At 42.6% G+C, this 21,057-nt stretch overlaps 1 protein-coding gene across 2 annotated transcripts in view; it reads left to right on the top strand.

The window, feature by feature from the left end:
- The first annotated feature begins 515 nt into the window (after positions 1 to 515).
- The window catches only part of LOC126262472 (alpha- and gamma-adaptin-binding protein p34-like), an 89,118-nt gene continuing 68,576 nt past the window's right edge, over positions 516 to 21,057 (top strand). Inside the window, exons 1-3 of one of the 2 annotated variants that reach the window (XM_049959133.1) lie at positions 519 to 673; positions 742 to 881; positions 1,865 to 2,055. In XM_049959133.1, coding sequence (XP_049815090.1) covers positions 815 to 881; positions 1,865 to 2,055 — 258 coding nt within the window. In that variant the 5' untranslated portion in view covers positions 519 to 673; positions 742 to 814. Of the gene's footprint in view, positions 882 to 1,864; positions 2,056 to 21,057 lie in introns of both variants that reach the window. The other variant, XM_049959132.1, reaches the window with a different exon arrangement.

Here is a 21,057-nt window from a genome sequence, read left to right as displayed (position 1 = left end):
ACAAAAACATACAGTGATAGTCCTCTGTGTACAGTGCGCCCTATAGTGTGCTTTCATCTCAAAATTGGAGGAACACGTGCCTACAATGCTACAAATGGGAGTTATATGGTTATCTACTACACAGGCCTAAAAATTCTTAACAGACTCTAAGTGCTTACCAACGAATACACCTACCTCCTAAGACGAAACAGCTCACGCATGAAATAAATCCACTTAAGAAGGAATTAAATGGAAATGTGCCCACTAAGCAGCAGTACACGAACTGAATAACGCCGGTTAGGAATATGTATAGCAAGTACGCATCAATTATTTTCAACTTCTTGGGTGTGTTGTTAGCATATTCCACGTAAAATTTACCCAGCACAGTTTGTAACGTTGACATTTTCTTTAATTTGTATAAATTTTTGCAACCACAGCCACGACAACAAACTCCAACGCTAACTGCTCACGTCAGAACCCGTCAACAACCGAATATCTACTGCGATTCTACAGAACACTAATATCGCACACAGCGTACCATCTTGCAACAAGCACACATGCAGAGATAATTATGCATATCATATTTTGTCATTTAATAGGAAATAAAGTATCATAGGCAAGCATAACTTAAAAAGAAATCTGCACTAATCCGGAATGTGTTGGTGCCATGACACAAAATGACACATACTGTAAGGTAACAGGAGGTGGTGCGTATTTCGGCGTTTTGAGTTTGGTACTATCATTGCCTGTTCCTGTTGACAGAGTAATCAATTTGGAGCGACAGAATTGCTTTTATATTTGTCACTTAAGAAAAGATTTCATAAATATTTAAACAATGGAGTCTCGCCCATGTGCAGTAATAGCCAGCTGCACTAGCACACACCCAGAAGATATAATAAAATGTAAGTTTACATTTCATATTATTGTCGATGTGGGGTCAATAACATGAAATTTAATAAATTTTTGCTGACTAAAAGTTCGTAAAATATCATGAAATCATCAAGAGCTGCTCTTGTACTGTTTAAATATTCGAAGTTCCCTAAGTCCTAATAACTGTCTTGATTGTGGTTATGAGTTTGTTTTTCGTTCATATTTGTTAATGCATCTTACTTTGATTCCCCTAAATATCATATAATTTCACGTTGTAGAGAGGATACTCGCAATTACAGTCCACGAAATATGAACACAAACTGATAGGTAAAAAATGTTTGCTAACATATTGCAGAGCTGCGTTATTCATGGACATTAAAACGTTGTAGTGTTTGTGCTTACTTTTAGGTAGCTTCCTTATTGTGTATTCTTATTCAGCTTCGCATTTCTCACTAAACAGATTGCAATGTTACATTATGATCATTTGCTATTTGTGGCGACTTAAGTTTTGTCTCTTACATGGCCACTTGCAAAGCGGGATCAGTTGCTTTTCTTGGCCTTGACAAGCAAGCCACTACGTTAACTAATCATAAACATTCACACTAGAAATCAAAATTAACCGCTGTAGAAATGCTATACCGTTTTATTCGTATAATTTTAATGAGTGGCCACTGAGTAAAAAAGTATTTGGTAGGATGTACGATTTATATGATAATTTAGTTCACCTAGACAATAGCCCTTGTCATAATAGGGCCTATATTATTTTCAGTTTTGCTCCTTTATCATAAGACATTATTTCCAATTTTGCTCCAGTTATAACTAATTGCATTTGGGAGTTGCTTTGTCAAACAGATATTGTCATTGACAGCTCACCTCTTAATGTATGTTACAAAATTTGTAATATTTACATTCAGTGAGCTGAACTGCAGTTGAAGTGAAAAAAATGCATACATGCGTTGTCTTTTATCTTTCTCAAAACCCTGTTATAGTTTCACTTTGCTTTCACATTTTTCAGCAATTCTGGGTGTAGAGGAACTTCCAGACTATACAGAGGTGGAAGATGGGATAAAGGCATATCCCTGGCATATAGATACTAAGTACTACACAGCAGATGTAAACCTGTGTGCTGTTGAGAAGAAAACCTTGGGCAGTGAAGATTTTGCTGTTTCTGTTGAAGCAATAGTTGTCCACTTTGACAGCAACAGGGTGAGACATTATTTACTTTATGTACGCCTACCAAAAGATAAATAAGTAATCAGTCCTCTTAATCATAATTGTTGAGAAGAAAATGTAAGCTTCTTTTCTTTCTTACAGTCAGTTTTAACTACATTAGCAGGGCATTTAAACCATTAGACAAATTGTTTCTCTTATATATATTCTTTGTCCTTACACAGATCATTTCTGTAAGAGCGCGCAAAAATGTAACAGTAATAGAGAATGCACCACTGAACTATTTGAGGGAGGGAACCTGCAGTCAGAGAAGCCAGCTTAAGGAGATACGGAAGTAAACTTGTCTACCATGTTGTCTAGCATTACTGTTTTCCAGCTTATTTACTACTAACATAGATACAAGTTTGCACATATTGTGCTGTTTATTTACATGTACACTCTTTATTTCCTGGAAGGAAACGAGGAGGATGAGCCTGATTACTAGGAAGCCATGATGCAGGTTACATTTGCTTTACTTGTCCATAAGGTGGCTCTGTTGTATCATATGACAGAGCATGTTATAAATCAACAAAAGACCTATTCATTACTCAGTGCTATTCAGAGACGTACAGTCCAACATGATGGAGCAGTACTGGTACAGTTTTGCAGAACTCTGTGATGTGCATCTTGTGTATGGGGAAGTATGCTTCTATGCTCTTGCTGCTGAAAGGCTGTACAGGGAACGATTTCTTATCAGGTATCATCCATCATGATGACAGTTTTTCTCTTGATCATCGAAGGTGGGAGACTGGTTCATTGGAAAGAAGAAACAAGAGACCTGGCAATATGAGGCCACTCGCACACCTGATTCTAAAGAGGAGTTGCTGGAATGTGTTGCAGTGGAGCCCACCACAAGTACTTGTCGTATTGCACGTGAGATGGGTGCTGCACATACTAGCATGTGGCGAGTACTCCACGAACAACAATTATACCCATATCACCCTTAACGAGTCAATGCAATGCTTGTGACTGACTTTACACTGAGCTTCACATTGTGTCAGTGGCTGTTTCAGCAATGGATTGATCGACTAGATTTCCTCAAAATCATGCTGTTTACTGACAAGGCGTCATTTAATTGGGATGGTATTTCGAACAGCAGGATGTGTGGGATGAGGAAAATCTCCGCGCTGTACTAGAGTCACACCATCAGGTACGTTTTGCTGTGATTGTCTGGGCCGACATTGCAGGCCACAATCTCATTGAACCATATCTGCTACCTGTCTGTCTGAATGGCTACCTGTATTTGAGGTTCGTGCAAAGAGTTCTACCTGAGTTGTTGGAGAATATACCCTTGGCTCTTCATGAGAAGATGTGGATACAAAATGACAGTGCACCGCCTCACTTCACTGTGGATGTCTGCAATCGTCTGAATGCTGTATTTATTGGTCGTTGGATTGGAAGGAGAGGTCCTATTCCATGGCCTGCAGGGTCACCTGACCTGAATCTTCTTGATGATTTCCTATGGTGATATCTGAAGTCATGTATGGCATTCATAACGTAATTTGATTTGCATAGTACAATGACATACTGCAGGAATGCGCGCCAGCTCGTGCCGCATTCGTGTACTAATGAGCGGCCATTTCTAGTGTGACAGTGATATGGAGCTGTGGAGTGCACAGCATCGTGCCTTCGCTGTTGAAAGTTATTTAAAAAAATAACAACTCTGTTATTGCTACCGAGCATCTATTTTGGCAACATTTCAACTTGGAACGTCATGGGAAAGTTCTGAATGAACGGACCATTTTGAGGTGGGTACGTGCATTTCAAACAACATGTTCTGTTTGCAATGGCAAACTGGGAAGAAGTGAAAGAACTTTGTGGACACCAGAAGCCATGGAAAATGTTCATGCTGCACTATTGTGTAGCCCAAAAAGATCTGCTCATCGTCAAGCACAAGCTGTGAATATGTCCGATCGCTTGTTCAGGAGAATATTGCCCGAAGATCTCCATTTTTCACCCATATAAGCTGCAGATTGTTCAGGAAATTAGGCCTCATGATAGGGTTTCACGCGAAACATTCTGCTTAACTGTGTGTGGTCTCCTTTGCCAAAATCCACAAATGTTGCACATCATCCTGATGTCAGATGAAGCTCATTTTGAGTTATGTGGCTCAGTGAATAAACAGAATGTGCATTATTGGAGTGATGTAAACCCACATGAACTGCACATCAAGCCCTTGCACAGTTCTTGTGTCACAATGTGGTGTGGAATTGCTTCCTTTGGGATTATTGGCACTTACTTCTTTGGGGATGACAGCAGTGTGGCTGTAACTGTCACCAGTGAATGCTACCTAAAGATGCTGCAAGACTTTGTTCTTCCCCAGTTAGGTATGGCCGATGTGGATGTGGAACAATTATGGTTTCAACAAGACGGATCTACCTCGCATACATCCAGAATTTGCATGTATTTCTCATGACAGACTTTTCCCGGTAGAGTAATTTCCTGTTTTCGTGACATTTCGTGGGCGCCTCGTTCACCTGACCTTTCATGAGCAGACTTTTTCCTTTGGGGCTACCTGAAGCAAGAAGTGTTCTGAACACGTTGTGCCACCATTCCTGAGTTGAAGGATCGCATCAGAACTGTTGTCGGCAATGTCCGAGGGAATACGCTACGCCTTGTTATGGAAAGCTTCCAACGCCACTTAGATGAATGTGTTCTGCAGAGGGGGCATCATTTGACAGGAGGCATATTCAAAAAGCAATCTACGCAATGGACAATGACTTACTTACACATTAGTAAATGGCATACCTTTAACTATTAATTGACATAAGAGGTAATAAATAAATTACAGTTACTGCCCGATGGTGTGTTTGTAATATCATACTATGAATGCTGCCGCACCCTGTATTTGCGATTAACTGTATCTAATGTAAATAAAAAAAGTACACAGTAATGTTATTTTGTTCCTATTATCTGCTTAAGCTGGCTTCTCTGACCTCAGGTTCCGTACCTTAAATTTTTCAGTGGAGCATCCTCTACGTCCTGCTGAATTTTTGCGTGTTCTTACAGAAACACCCTGTATATAAGCTTAAAAAAATGGTTTACACATCAATGTGCTGTTTTGTTTTCTTCCTTGCATTCTATTTTAACAGAAAACAGGAAAGCTATATTTATAACTTACTGGCTTATGATTAGAATATTGCTTTGGGATCTGAAACATTGTAATTCTACCTATTTGCAGAATAAAACTATGCAAAATACTGTCATCAGATCTACTATTGTGACAGATTCAGCAGCTGGAGAGGTCTCTCTCGTACCCCGTATACAAATGATCCCATCTGATTTACCCATTCATTTTAAACAACTTTAATTCCCAATAAAGTTTTCATTTGTAATAACAATAAACAAGACTTGAGGCCAGAGATATGGGGGAAGAAGAGGTGGACAGAGGGGCCAGGGGGCGACGGCGAAAGGAAATGGACATGCAGAGGTGGAAGGAGATGGGCGGAGAGATGTGGGGGAAAGACATTAGGATGTATATATCCATTTCCCATTCATATTTAGCAGTTGTCAAACTTTGCCAGGTTCATTAATTGTCTGTGTGAACCGGGAAGTCCCCCAGGCAGTTGCTTGTATGAAGATCTGCACTTGATTGGCTATTTTGGCTGTAGGAGTTCTTCCTATGCACAAAAAATCTTTGGTATTACTTACTGAAATGTTGACCAAACAAAAAAAAAGTGGGATAGGAATAATTTTTTTTTTTGGAAATCATCTGTTCTTTCGACAGACAATATTCCAACACAAATATAAAAGTTTGTATTTATATAATGCTGCTGAAATTTGCCACCAAGAAAGAAGTTGTGGTAACAAAAACTGATATATTACTACCTTCTGGAGTGGAGTGACAGAAACTGGTGTATGATGCTTTCTGTGCAGAGAGATATATAAAATATTCATCTGTGTCCTGCTAGCAACTGGAAATACTATGAAATTCTCTACATTCAGCTCAGTTTCTGCTTTTAAGCCTCTCTCCAGTGATCAGTATACACTAAACAGTATCATTCCAATTTGTTTATGCAACTGTAATCATTGAACTAGACTTATTTAAGTTCAGATTCTGAACTGATATAGAAATTGGCCATGTCTCATCCACTAACCATAAGCGTAAAGTGCTGTGTGTATATAAGAAGGCAGGTGATGGCATGAAGCACAGTGGTAAGGGCATTGTACCACATAGCACTCCAATGAACAATGTAATTTTGTCGCATTTGTTTGTAGCACGCAGTTTTGGGTTTCTATAGAACATGTAGCCCACATTTTCATCTTAGTGTAAGTATGATGATGGTGATTTTTAGCCACAGTAATGTTCATTCTGGGTGGCATAAAATGAATATGTCAAGTGTTACGTTAAGAAGTGACAGTGATAGTTCTCCAAGAAAATAATTGTTCTAGGGAGAGTCAGAAGCAGAAACAGCATCCAAATGTGGACTTACCCCAGTGTTACCAGTTACGGCGATGACTGGAGCATATGGTGTGGGACAGAGGGGGCATACTTGCAGTGTAGTATTCTCTGTCTATATCTCCACGGACTTCCCCCATTGAACTGTGGACATTGCCATTGGTGGGGAGGCTTGCATGCTTCAGCGATACAGATAACCATACTGTACGTGCAACCATAATGGAGGGGTATCTGTTGCTTGTGGTTCCTGAAGAGGGGCAGGAGCCTTTTCAGTAGTTTCAGGGGCAGCAGTCTGGATGATTGACTGATCTGGCCTTGTAACATCAACCAAGACGGCCTAGCTGTGTTGGTACTGTGAACAACTGAAAGCAAGGGGAAACTACAGCTGTAATTTTTCCTGAGGGCACGCAGCTCCACTGTATGGTTAAATGATGATGGCATCCTCTTGGGTAAAATATTCCAGAGGTAAAATAGTCCCCCTTCGGATGTCTGGACAGGGACTACTAAGGAGTATGTCGTTGTCAGGAGAAACAAAACTGCAAAACTGACATTCTAAGGATTGGAGGGTGAAATCTTAGACCCGTTAATCGGGCAAGTATGTTAGAAATTTTAAAAAGGGAAATGGACAGGTTAATGTTAGATATAGCGGGAATTAGTGAAGTTCGGTGGCAGGAGGAACAGGACTTCTGGTCAGGTAAATATAGAGTTTTAAATACAAAATCAAATAGGGGTAATGCAGTAGTAGGTTGAATAATGAATAAGATAATAGGAACACGGGTAACCTACTATGAACAGCATAGTGAACGCCTTATTGTAGCCATGATAGACACGAAGCCCACACCCACAATAATAGTACAAATTTATATACCAATTAGCTTCGCAGATGAGGAAGAGATTGAGGAAATGTATGATGAGGTAAAAGAAATTATTCAAATAGTTAAGGAATGAAAGAGGAAGCTGTCTGGTAGAATTTTGCACAGAGCATAATTTGATCGTAAGTCATACTAGGTTTAAGAATTGTGAAAGAAGATTGTATATGTGGAAGAGACCTGGAGAGACAGGAAGGTTTCAGATTGATTATACGAGGATTGGAATTTCAATTGTGGCAACTATTTATTTACAGCTCGTACAAAATAGATACGTGTTTCAAAGTTTTACTGACCTTCAAAGTAGTCACCATCATTGTGTATAACCCGTTGCCAGCGATATGGAAGTTGCAGGATACTCTTACCAGTGCCAGTTGTGTTGACAGTTTGAGCTGCGTGGTCTATTGCCTGACGAATTTGTAGCAGTTCTGAAGCAAATGCCTTGGAGTGTTTCCTTCAGTTTAGAAATCGAGTTGAACTTAATGAGGGCTTACGTCAGGGGACTGCAGTAAGCAGCCCCATCAGTCAAACAAATCAGTAACAGCTTGCATCCACACACTGTCCTGTAAAATGATGATCAGATCTTGCAGAAAGTGTCACCACTTCTTTCTCTATGCTGTTCATTTTTGGAACACAATCTACGACCTGATTAGAGACAGAAGTGATGACACTTTCTGCAGGACCTGATCATCATTTTGCAGCACAATGTTCAAGCAGGTACAGTGCAAGCTGTTACTGATTTGTTTGGTGGATGGGGCTGATAAGTGCTGTACCACCTGCTGCACTCCCCTGACTTAATTAAGCCCTTGTAAGTTCAACTTGATTTCTAAACTGGAGGAAACACTTCACGACATTCACTTCAGAACTGCTACAAATTTGTTGGGCAATAGACCGCACTGCTCAAACTGTCAATACAACTGCACCGCTAAGAGTATCCTACAACTTCCACATCGCTGGCAATGGGTTATACACAATGCTGGTGACTACTTTGAAGGTCAGTAAAACTTTGAAACATTTTGTACGAGCTGTAAATAAATAGTTGCTACTGTTAAAGGCCCAACCCTCGTATAATAGTAAGATAGAGATTGTGGAACCAGGTTTTAAATTGTAAGACATTTCCAGGGGCAGATGTGGACTCTGGTCACAATATATGGGTTATGAACTGCAGATTAAAACTGAAGAAATTGCAAAAAGGATGGAATTTAAGGAGATGGGACCTGGATAAACTGAAAGAACCAGAGGTTGTAGAGAGTTTCAGTGTGAGCATTAGGGAATGATTGACAAGAACAAGGGAAAGAAATACAGTAGAAGAAGAATGGGTAGCTTTGAGAGACGAAATAGTGAAGGCAGCAGAGGATCTAGTAGGTAAAAAGTTGAGGGCTTGTAGAAATCCTTGGGTGACACAAGAAATATTGAATTTAGTCGATGAAAGGAGAAAATATAAAAATGCGATAAATGAGGCAGGCAAAAGGTAAAACGAATGTCTAATAAATGAGATTGACAGGAAGTGCAAAATGGCTAAGCAGGAATGGCTAGAGAACAAATGTAAGGATCTACAAGCATATATCACTCGTGGTAAGATAGTGGCTGCATACAGGAAGATTAAGGAGACCTTTGCGAAAAAGAGAACCACCTCTATGAACATCAAGAGCTCGGATAGAAAACCAGTCCTAAGAAAAGAAGGAAAAGCAGAAAGGTGGAAGGAGTATATAGATGGTCTTTACAGGGGAGATGTATTTAAGGACAATATTATGGAAATGCAAGAGGTTGTAGATGAAGATGAGAAGGGAGATATCATACTGCATGAAGAATTTGTCAAAGCACTGAAAGACTTAAATTGAAATAAGTCCCTGGGAATAGACAACATTCCATTAGAGCTACTGATAGCCGTGGGAGAGCCAGTCACGACAAAATTCTTCCATGTGGTCAGCCAGATGTATGAGACAAGCAGAATACAAACAGACTTCATGACGAATATAATAATTCCAATTCCAAAGAAAGCATGTGCTGACAGATGTGAAAATTACAGGCCTATCAGTTTAATAAGTCACATTTGGAAAATACTAACATGAATCCTTTACAGAAGAATGGAAAAACTGGTATAAGCCGACGTCGGGGAAGATCAGTTTGGATTCCAGAGAAATGTAGGAAGAACCCGTGAGGCAATACTATACATACGGCTTCTCGTAGAAGATAGTTTAAGAAAGGCAAAACTACATTTATGGCATATGTAGACGAGGGGCATGGAAGGGAAGCAGTGATTGAGAAGGGAGTGAGACAGGGCTGTAGCCTATCCCTGATGTTATTCGCCTGTATACTGAGCAAGCAGTAAAGGAAACAAAAGAAAAGTTTGGATTAGGTATTAGTCCAGAGAGAAGAAATAAAACCTCTGAGATTTTCCTATGGCATTCTAATTCTCTCAGGGGCAGCAGAGGACTTGAAAGAGCAGTTGAATGGAATGGACAGTGTCTTGAATGGAGAATATAAAATGAGCATCGACAAAAGCAAAATGAGGATAGTGGAATGTAGTTGAATTAAATCAGGTGATGCTGAGGGAATTAAAGTAGGAAATGAGACACTTAAAGTAGTAATGAGTTTTTCTGTTTGGGAAGAAAAATAACTGACGATGATTGAAGTAACGAGGGTATAAAATTTAGACTGGCAATGGCAACGAGAGCGTTTCTGAGGAAGAGAAATTTGTTAACTTTGAGTATAGATTTAATTGGCAGGAAGTCGTTTCTGAAAGTATTTGTATGGTGTATAGCCATGTATGAAAGTGAAACATGGACAATATACAGTTAAGGCAAGAAGAGACTAGCTTTTGAAATGTGATGCTTCAGAAGAATGCTGAAGATTAGATGGGTCAGTCAGGTAACTAATGAGGAGGTACTGAAGAGAATTGAGGAAATAAAGAATTTGTGGCAAAACTTGACCAAAAGAAGGGATCGGTTGATAGTATTATCATTCTGAGACGTCAAAAGATTACCATTTTAGTATTGGATGGAAGTGTGGGTGGTAAAAATCATAGAGAAACCAAGAGATGAATACAGTAATCAGATTCAGAAAAATGCAGCTTACAGTAGTTATTCAGAGATGAAGAGGCTTGCACTGGATAGAGCAGCATGGAGAGCTGCATCAAACCAGCCTTTGGACTGAAAACAACAACAGTGACTTTGTGCTAATGCCTTGTTTTTGGGTTTGACAATGTTAAACAGTATTGGTCTGATGCTACCCTACCTTTGAGGTAACATTATAACAAGAAAATAAGAACACTCCCATATAATTATTTTTTATTCTGTTCTTCAGATATTGTTACAACTAGCTGAGAATATCCGGTGTTGCCCAGGGTTGTATTTGTTCCAATCTTCTGTTAGCTGATTTCTTCCTCCCCCCTGCCCCCTGTCCATCTCCTCCTGCACTCTGTCTGTGTCCATCTGCTCATCCCTTCCTTGGTTCATCTCTTCCTTCCCCTCTCTCTGTCCATCTCCTCCTCTTCATTTTGCCCATTTCCTCCTCTTCCCATGCTACATTTCCTCCTCCTCCTTTTGTCCAATTCCTCCTATTTCCTTTGTCTGTTCCCTGTTCCCTTCTCCTTGTACATCTCCTCCTCCACATTCTTCCTGTCCATCGTCTTATTCCTTTCTGTGTCCATTTCCTTTTCCCCCACTCTCTGTCTATTTCCTCTTTCCCCTCTCTGTATCCATTTCCTCTTTCCCCCCTCTCTGTCTACATTATCAATCTCACCCCAGCTGAAGGTTGCATGTTCTTAACCCCACAGTATTTCTTTTCATATAGTAATATGGATACCAAGTTTGGTTGAAACCGATACAGAGGATTAGGAGGAGCTTTCTGCCCATGGCTTTGCCTGCATACGCACGTCGCATATATTTAACATAGTCCACACATATCTGTATACATATTTGACTTGCATCTGTAATGAATTTTGCCCTAAAATTTTGTTTACGCATAGCTTAGTGTTTATGACATCATATCTCTTGAACTACGTGCGGTCCGATGATATAATTTTGCAGGTACCTTCAGTGATATATTTAAATACTGTCTGCAAAAGTGTTGCAAATAGAGTTAGCAGTATAGAGGTAATAAATTAAAATGTCGTGCTTGATGCGGCAGTTTTAGTGCATGAATAGCAAAAATGTAATAAGCGATAAACTTTTTTTTTTTTCATTTCATCATTTTGTAGGCGATGTCAGTGAGAAAAGTCTTGTAAATATTTTAAATTGTGCATAAAGTCTGTTAAAAGTCACTGGTGTTCTCATTCTCAAGTGCTGGCTGGATATAGACTAGCTATTTGTTCGCCATGAGCAGTGCTTCTTTTCTGCCCCCTATCCCCATTCCTTTGAGAGGTATGTGGTTCTTCCCCTCACAGTGATTCTTTCAATACAGTTAGTGATATGTGTACAGGTTTGATTGAAATCAGTGTAGTGCTTTAGGAGGCGACATGGAACATACATACGTACATACATACATATATCTAAAAACAAAGATGATGTGACTTACCAAATGAAAGTGCTGGCAGGTCGACAGACACACAAACAAACACAAACATACACACAAAATTCAAGCTTTCGCAACAAACTGTTGCCTCATCAGGAAAGAGGGAAGGAGAGGGAAAGACGAAAGGATGTGGGTTTTAAGGGAGAGGGTAAGGAGTCATTCCAATCCCGGGAGCGGAAAGACTTACCTTAGGGGGAAAAAAAGGACGGGTATACACTTGCGCACACACACACACATATCCATCCACACATATACAGACACAAGCAGACACATTTAAAGACCAAAATGTGTCTGCTTGTGTCTGTATATGTGTGGATGGATATGTGTGTGTGTGTGCGAGTGTATACCCGTCCTTTTTTCCCCCTAAGGTAAGTCTTTCCGCTCCCGGGATTGGAATGACTCCTTACCCTCTCCCTTAAAACCCACATCCTTTCGTCTTTCCCTCTCCTTCCCTCTTTCCTGATGAGGCAACAGTTTGTTGCGAAAGCTTGAATTTTGTGTGTATGTTTGTGTTTGTTTGTGTGTCTGTCGACCTGCCAGCACTTTCATTTGGTAAGTCACATCATCTTTGTTTTTAGATATATTTTTCCTACGTGGAATGTTTCCCTCTATTATATACATACATACATACACGTTTATAATATTTATGCATATGTTAGCTTAACTCAGGAATACAAGAGTCTTGTGTTTTTTGCCTTTAACTCTGTTTTGTTTTCTATTTCTTAGAGAATGTTTTATTAAGTGTAAAATATTTCAGCCCTTTCTTTTGACTACTTCCAAAAAGTCACAACTTTTTTGAGGAATTTTCATTGGACTGCCCAGGGTACAGCTCTCCCTTATACTGCACAATTATGTAATTCCCTGTTAAGTAAGTTATGGAACACAGTACAGATAATGCATGATTACTGCAGAAGGCATGAGTCTCTGGTACTGATCATTTCAGTCTCACTGTCCATAGACATGCCACTACTGCTGTCTTCGGTACAGAATATTAGTTTCACCTTCACTGCTGTAATTTGAACTTCTGGTTTTTGTTGGCCATTTTAGTTTTGTTCCTCTGATTTCTGAGATACGGAAGCTCTTGGTGTATGTTGAGAATTGTGTGTCTCTAGCAAAACTTCACTGACTCTTGGTCAGTTCTTAATTTGAATTGCTTTTTCAATCAAGAATTTTCTCCTCATTATTTCTTGTAATGCATATTCCAACAAATATGTTAACCTTTGTTGTTTTCTCCAATAAATCATCAGCATAACTGGTTCAAGAATGAGAACCTATGACTTTTTTGTATGTTTGTAGTATTTTCTCCAAAGTATTATGTACAGCAAGATCAGTCATATTTCGATTTTCAGTGTATGGTATGAAGGCAATAGAATTTCTTTTATTGTTAATCCGCAACACTGATGCTGTTTTCTCTTTACATTAATTCCCACAGTGTCAACTTTCTCTCCTTTACTTGGCCAAAAATTATGAGAAACGTCATTGAAAAATGACTTAAACCATTATGAGAACATGGCACAAAGTTACCCCTGCAAGTCTCAGTTTCTAGCATCTCTTGCTAATGTGCAAAAACTAGCAGCAAAGAGGAACTTATACTGCATCGCCAGACTGTTGAACATTGTAGCTGAAGTTGTGACATAACAGGAGATGGTAGGGTTTGGTTGAGCAGTGAGTGATTATAAATTAAACCTTTTATTAATATCAAGGAAGAAGCTAAACCTTTTATTAATATCAAGGAAGAAGCTTTACATTATGACCAATATATTTAAAGAAGTTTATAAGACCTATGTGTTAAACTGCGACAAGTGCCTGAATAACAGCAAAAGGCGAAATTCAAGAACTGTTACAATTAATTAAAATCTGAAACCAGGAAATGGACCCAAAGACAATAACAGTAATATCAAAAACAAATAACATAATAAAATTACACTGGGGCAACCCACAGAATAAGAAAATTGAAAACTAATATCAAATTTTAAAAAAAGGGTTATTTCCAAGAAATGTGCACATCAAATTCATAGCCTTACTATGAGCAATATGTATCCAGCCCTTGAATCTTGAGATGTTGAAAAGAGAGACAATAAAAGACAAAAGTATTGAAAACAGGAAGTCATTAAAAAAGAGAGAGAATAGCAGTTCTTCTTTCACTCATGGGAATTGATTAAAGAAATGAATAATATCACTTACATTACTCACCAGGTGTATTATCGTCGTGCAAGGTATCGTTTCTCCTGTTGGCACCATTTCTTCTACCCAGTACCCAGGATACATGTGTGATCCATCTTTTCAGAAAATTGGGAGAATCTCACAGGAGAGAGAGATACCAGATAGTCGTAAGGTGGGAAAATATAAAAACTGAAATATTTACTCTCATGCTACATTCTGCTACTCTTGTGTGACATTTCACTGTCACAGCAAAAATTAATATCTACATTTCTTGCTTAGAGAGTTGAGCGTTCTATGTATTTCGCTCATTGTTAGGCCATGACTTCGATGTGCACTATTTCTTGGAAGTTACCTAAAAATGAATTGACTACATATGACCAGAAGACCAAATACACAATGAGTGTGCTCTGAATATTTGTGCCCACCATCTCTGCCAAATAACACAGTGACAGCAAATCAGAAATACAACAAAGCATAAGGAATTTAGTTGCAATTCAAAATTACAAGATAGAAAACATTTCCAAATAATTTTCCAAATAGTTTTAGGCCTTGTACTCAAAACCGGTGTTACGGATTAACAAGAACATATGAGGTTCATAACTCACTCATTGCAAAGGGAACCACAGCTGTAATTGAAGTCATCAAAACTCTCCAAGAGTTTGCTTTACTTAGATATGCTTACATCACCTGGCAGAAGATACAGTAATACAACTCAGTGGTTCATTGAGTCCTACTGCATCACAAGCATGACACCAGCCATGTAAGGGAGAGAGTTAGCAACAGGTTGCACCAGAAATGAGGGAAATGCTGTAGGACAACACACTCGCATACCTCAAGACACTGCCCCAGTTTGCGCCTTCTGGGAACAGACTGCTCTGTAGCAAACAGTACTGGGCATGCCGTACTTCCATTCTTCTTATTAGCTGCCAACTAGACCATGGCTACCCAGCTGTCCAATCAAAGCCCTTCTATTCAGCTGCTTGCTGGTATTCCAGGGTTCCTTCTCATGTTATTCACTCAGTCATACTCCCAGCTCCACCCAGTTCCCCCCCCCCCCCCCCCCCCCCCAGGGGGCTCACGGTTCTTTTGTGAGTATGTGCATGGTGAGCACGGGCCCCGAGCTATTGCAGCCTTCCTTCTTTCCGGAGCTGCATTTCCTTGCCCTTCCCTTCCTTTCATCTCCTTGCTCCTTCCCCTTCGCCCTCTCCTCTCCCTCTCTTGGTGTCCTTGCTTATGTTGGCCGTGCTATCCTCCTGGTTATGTTGGTTTTGCAATTTACTTTTGTTGCGTAAACACCTCATCCTTTTGGCATTCCCTGGTCCCCCTCTGGGGTTTGACCTCCATTACTAAATTTTTATTCCGTACTGTGAGCCATTTAGGGAAGAGCACGTTACCTAGTGTCTCCGACGTGTGCCCTCCTAGTTCATTCCACCTTTCCTTTCACGTCATTGATGCTAGGGTGCATAGCCAGCATGGTAGCCAGCCCTTGTGGTGGGGTTGCTATGTACCCTTTTGGTTGAGCCCCCTGAACACACAGGGATGTCACTTCTGATACCTGAGTTGTGACCTCCTCATGTAAGCCTAGGAGTGGTTGCTTGTCATCCTGGAGCATCGGAACTCCCAGCAATGGCCGCCGTGCCAGACTGCTCTTGCTGTGGCTGGGTGGGGCCTGTGAGGGCTTTCTCCTGATCAGAGTGGGTGGTATCAGGGCGGACGCTATGCAAATGAAACACATACGGGTCCAGAACTCTGGCCGTTCTTCTGCAACTGTCTCTCTGCGTGGAACTGATTCTTTTAGTGCTGCTTCTCCTGCCCCTTCGGCCTTCCCTTCCATGGCTACCCCCTGGGAGGAGGGTCAGGCCTGTCGGCTAGGGGCGAAACCTTTCCCCTGCTATCTGGTTTGCACCATGACTCATGACTGATGGGGATACTTTCACCAATACCAAACCTTTATTCTTTGTGGAACACATTGAAGACAAGTTTGGCGAAGTGGACTCCCTGAGCAAGATGCGGTCGAGTTCGTTGTTGATCAAAACTGCTTCAGCTGCCCAATCTGTGGCCCTTCATGCCTGTAACCAGTCTCTCAATAGGGTTCAAGGTGTAATTTTTCACAGGGACCTCGTTCTTCAAACTGATGAGGAACTTCGTGACGATCTCAGACGGTGGGGTGTTCAGAAGGGTCCGAAGGACAATCGCATTGATACTGGTGCCTTTATCCTGGCCTTTGAAGGGGATACCCTCCCTGTGACATGAAACCACACATCCCACCACCTGTGAGATGTTTTAAGTGCTTTCGTTTTGGACGCGTCTTCCCACTGTTCGCAGGCCGCTCTCTGTGGTGACTGTGGACGTCCACTCCATGAGGGGAGTTCCTGTGTTCCCCCTCCTGTGTGTGTTAATTGTCATGGCAATCATTCTCCACTTTCACCAGATTGCCCAGTATATAAACAGGAAAAGAAGATACAGGAGTATAAGTCCATTGATCGTTTAACCTACACTGAGTTGTGCTTTAGTTACATCTTCACCCCTTCCTTACCCCAGTCCCAGATCACTCTCTTCCCCCTCCTCTCAGCGTCTGCTGGTGAAGGGCGTCCCTCCTGGGATACCCCTTCCCGGCACCTTCCAGGCCAAAGGTCTGCTGCCACGCGGCGACCGCGAGAACCACGGTCTGTTGGCCCCCAGGTTGCCCGATCTCTTTCTGTTCCTGATCTTGCTGCAGCTGCCTCCTTTATGCCACACAGCCCTCCTCGATCTCAAACAGAAAAGTAGTGTCCCAGGACAAGGAGTCTCTGGTGTCACCAGAGGTCCCATCCCCAGTTCCACAACCAGATTCTGACCTTTTGTTCATGGATGTCGCCCCCTCCTTGTCGGTGATGGGTGGTGACCCGGTGGCATGACTGGCTTAGTCTGTTCACCCCAAATTTGAATCATCGTTCTGTGGTTACCCAATGGAATTGTAATGGATGTTACCGTCACCTTCAGGAGTTGAAATCCCTTATTTCGTCTTACTCTGCAACTTGTGTGGTTCTACAGGAATCTCATTTTACTGATGTTCACTCACCGCCCTCTGTGGGTTCCGTGTTTTCTGTCGAAATCGGGTCGGTCCCCTGCGGGCCTCTTGTGCCGTTTGTACGTTGGTCTGTACAGACGTTGCTAGAATGTGGATTCCTCTTCAAACTACATTGGAAGCGGTTGCTGTTAGGGTCCACCTAGACTCTGGGGTCACAGTTTGCAATCTTTATCTCCCTCCTGACAGGACTCTTACACCTGCTGCCCTAACTGCCCTCCTTCAACAACTTCCTCCTCCCTTCCTCCTTCTCAGGGATTTTAATGCTCATCATCCCTTGTGGGGCAATGCATTTCCATCTAGATGAGGTCTTCTCATAGACCAGTTTATTGCTGACCACGACTTGTGCCATCTTAATGATGGCTCCCCTACTCATTTCAGCGCCAGTCATGGTACCTTTTCTGCAATTGATCTTTCTCTTTCTTCTCCCTCCCTCCTCCCTTCGTTACACTGGTCACTACATGACAACCATTGTGATAGTGACCATTTCCCATTGATTCTCTCGCTCCCTTCCCACTCCCCGATGGACAGGTTACCTCGTTGGTCGTTCCAATGCGCCGATTGGCCTCTATACACTGCACAGGTCTTGTTTTCTCCCTCCTTGTCAGGTTGTATTGATGATGTCCTACGTGACGTGTCTGACGCGATTGTTCACGCTGCTACCCTTGCTGTACCTCGTTGGTCGTTCCAATGCGCCGATTGGCCTCTATACACTGCACAGGTCTTGTTTTCTTCCTCCTTGTCAGGTTGTATTGATGATGTCCTACGTGACATGTCTGACGCGATTGTTCACGCTGCTACCCTTGCTGTACCGCAGGCATCTGGACCATTTCACCGCTGGCAAGTCCCGTGGTGGAGTACGGCCATTGCTATCCATGATCACCGTCGAGATTTGCAACACCTTAAGAGGCACCCATCCATTGCCACTCTTATTACATTTAAACGCCTTCACGCTGAAGCCTGTTATTTAATCAAACAGAGCAAAAGGATATGTTGGGAACGCTTTGTTTCTTCCCTCGGTTTTACTGTTACTATGTCATGGGTATGAGCTACATTTCGCTCTCTCCAAGGTTGCCATCGGCAGTCCACCCTCCCAGGCCTTCACCTCCCAGATGGTCTTTCTACGGACCCATTGATTCTTGCGTAACATCTTGCAACCCATTTTGCAACGGCATCAGCATCAGCCTCCTATCTGGCTGCTTTGCTTCACCAGAAACAGCGGGCCGAAAATTCCGCCTTATGTTTTACCCCTGGTCAGTCAGAATCTTACAACAAACCTTTTACTGAATGGGAATTTCTTTCCGCACTTTCTTCTTGTCATGATATGGCCTCTGGCCTAGACTCCATTCATAACCAACTGCTTCAATATCTCAGTGCTCCACAACGGCAACATCTTCTCCGGGTGTTTAACCATATTTGGCAACAGGGTGACTTCCCTTCTCAGTGGAGGGATTGCATCGTGGTTCCGGTCCTTAAGCCTGGTAAGAACCCCCTATTTGTTGAAAGCTATCGGCCAGTTAGTCTGACAAATGTTGTTTGCAATTTAATTGAACGGATGGTAGCCCATCGGTTCAATTGGGTCCTCGAATCTTGGGATCTATTGTCCCCTTACCAGTGTGGCTTCCGAGAGGGACAGTCTCCGATAGATCATGTACTTTGCTTGGAATCCGCAGTACGGCAGGCTTTTTCCCAGCGCTGCCATTTGGTTGCAGTACTTTTCAACCCTTGCAAGGCCTATGACACGGCTTGGTGCCATCGCATCTTACACTTCATCAGTGGGGTCTTTGGGGCCCACTCCCGATTCTTATATGCCAGTTCCTGTTCCATCAGTCGTTCAGGGTTCGGGTTGGTACTGTTTTTAGTTCTCCACGGTCCCAGGAGACTGGCATCCCACAGGGTTCTGTATTGAGTGTACTTCTTTTCCTGATTGCCATCAATGGACTTGTGGCCTCTGTCGGTCCTTTGGTCGCCCCTGCTCTGTACGTGGATGATTTCTGCATTTTGGTTAGTTCCTCTTTGATGGCCTCTGCAGAGCGGCAACTCCAGGGAGCTGTACGGTGTGCCTCTGCATGGACCCTCTCACATGGGTTTCAATTCTCTCCTTTAAAATTGCGGGTGGTAGACTTTTGTCACTGTACTATGAACCACCCCGATCCGGAGCTCTATCTCGAATCACAACGATTGCCTGTGGTCCCACAGTTTCGTTTCTTGGGTCTTCTTTTCGACAACAAGCTCACTTGGCTGCCTCATATCAGACTTCTGCATGTAGGATGTTTCTGTAAACTCAATGTTCTTCGCTTCCTTGCCCACACCTCTTTGGGTGTGGACCGCTCCATCCTTCTCCGCCTTGATCGTGGTTTAGTTCTGTCTCGCTTGGACCATGCTTGTCAAGTTTATGGTTCGGCTGCTCCTTCCACACTGCACGTGCTGGATCCAGTCCACCATCGTGGTATCTGTTTGGCCACTGGTGCCTTCCCTACTAGTCCTGTTGATAGTCTCCTGGTTGAAGCTGAGATCCCCCCCCCCCCCCCCCACCCCTTTCTGTTCGGCAGTCCCAGCTTCTGGTGTCTTATGCAATCACTATCCGTTCCTCTCCCACTCATCCTTCCTATTCTATCCTGTTCCCAGACCATGGACGTCGCCCACCTGATTCCCGCCCTCGGGCGGGTTTACCGGTTGGGCTCCGCCTTGTGTCTCTTCGCCGTAATTTTCAGTTTCCTTCTTTGTCCTGTCTTCCATGCTCCCTCTGCCCCCCCCCCCCCCTCCCTCCCCATTGGTTAGTTCCTCAGCGCCGAATTCGGATGGATCTCTGCTGAGGTCCGAAAGATTCCATCCCCCCCAATGGTGTTCTGTTCCTTTTTCCGTCAGATTTTATGGGAGTTTCAGGATGCTGTTGTTTTTTACACCGATGGCTCTAAATCTGCTGATCGTGTGGGATATGCCTTCACGTCCTCTGTTGGCACGGAAAATCATCTGCTGCCACCTACATGTGGGGTGTTTACTGCGGAATTGATGGCAATTTCCCAGTCCCTTACCTTTATTAAACAGTCCCAACACAACCACGTTTTGTTATGTACGGACTCAGAGTGGCCTTCTTGCTATTGACTGGTGTTTTTCGCGCCATCCCTTGGTCTCGGCCATCCATGACCATTTAGCTTATCTTCACCGTGCTGCTTGTTCTATTGACTTCCTTTGGGTCCCTGGCCATATGGGTATCCCAGGTAATGAGCTTGCTGATCGTTTGGCTGGGGGAGCAGTCACTTACCCCCATTCTCTGTAACCCCTCCTGCAGCGGATTTACGGCTCCACATCAAATCCCACTTCGCACAATCATGGGCCAACTCTTGGGAGGCTACCTCCCTGTCTAATAAACTTCGTGTGATTAAGGTGACACCAGACCCGTGGCGTTCTTCCTTTCACCTCTCCCGAAAGGACTTGACCACACTGTGTCCTCTCCGCATCAGCCATACCAGGCTGACCCATGGTTTTCTTTTGCATAAAGAGCCACCCCCACTTTGTGGTTGTGGAGCCTTCCAGTCAGTAGCCCACATTTTGGTGGAATACCCCCTTCTTTTGGCTCTGCGTACTAAGTACAGACTTCCCCGCACTTTACCTTTAATGTTGGCTGATGATTCCCAGATGGTCGAACTGGTTCTCTGTTTCCTCCGGGAAAGTGGTTTTTATTCTCAATTTTAAGGTTTTTAATCTCACTCTGGTGTTGGGGCAGGGTGGTGAGTGTTGGGGTATCTCCCACTGTAAGCTGTGTTTGGAGATTCCCGACTCCCCTCCCTGGCCAAGATCCTCTTTTCTTCCCCTTTTACTCTGTTTTTATCACTTTTTAGAATTTGTTAGTCTCCTTTTCCCATAGTACTTCTACGTTGTAGTGGTTGAACACTTTTAAGTCGCAGGTGGTCTTGCCTCTACTGCTTCCAGAGGTGGGATATTTCCTGCCTCTAACATAGCCTTGGGGTCGCTCTCTTGCTGACTTA

This window comes from Schistocerca nitens, chromosome 6 (genome assembly GCF_023898315.1).
Source record: "Schistocerca nitens isolate TAMUIC-IGC-003100 chromosome 6, iqSchNite1.1, whole genome shotgun sequence".
Taxonomy (NCBI): Eukaryota; Metazoa; Arthropoda; class Insecta; order Orthoptera; family Acrididae; genus Schistocerca; species Schistocerca nitens.
Note: the sequence above shows the minus strand (reverse complement) of the source record. Positions and strands in the feature narration are given on the sequence as shown.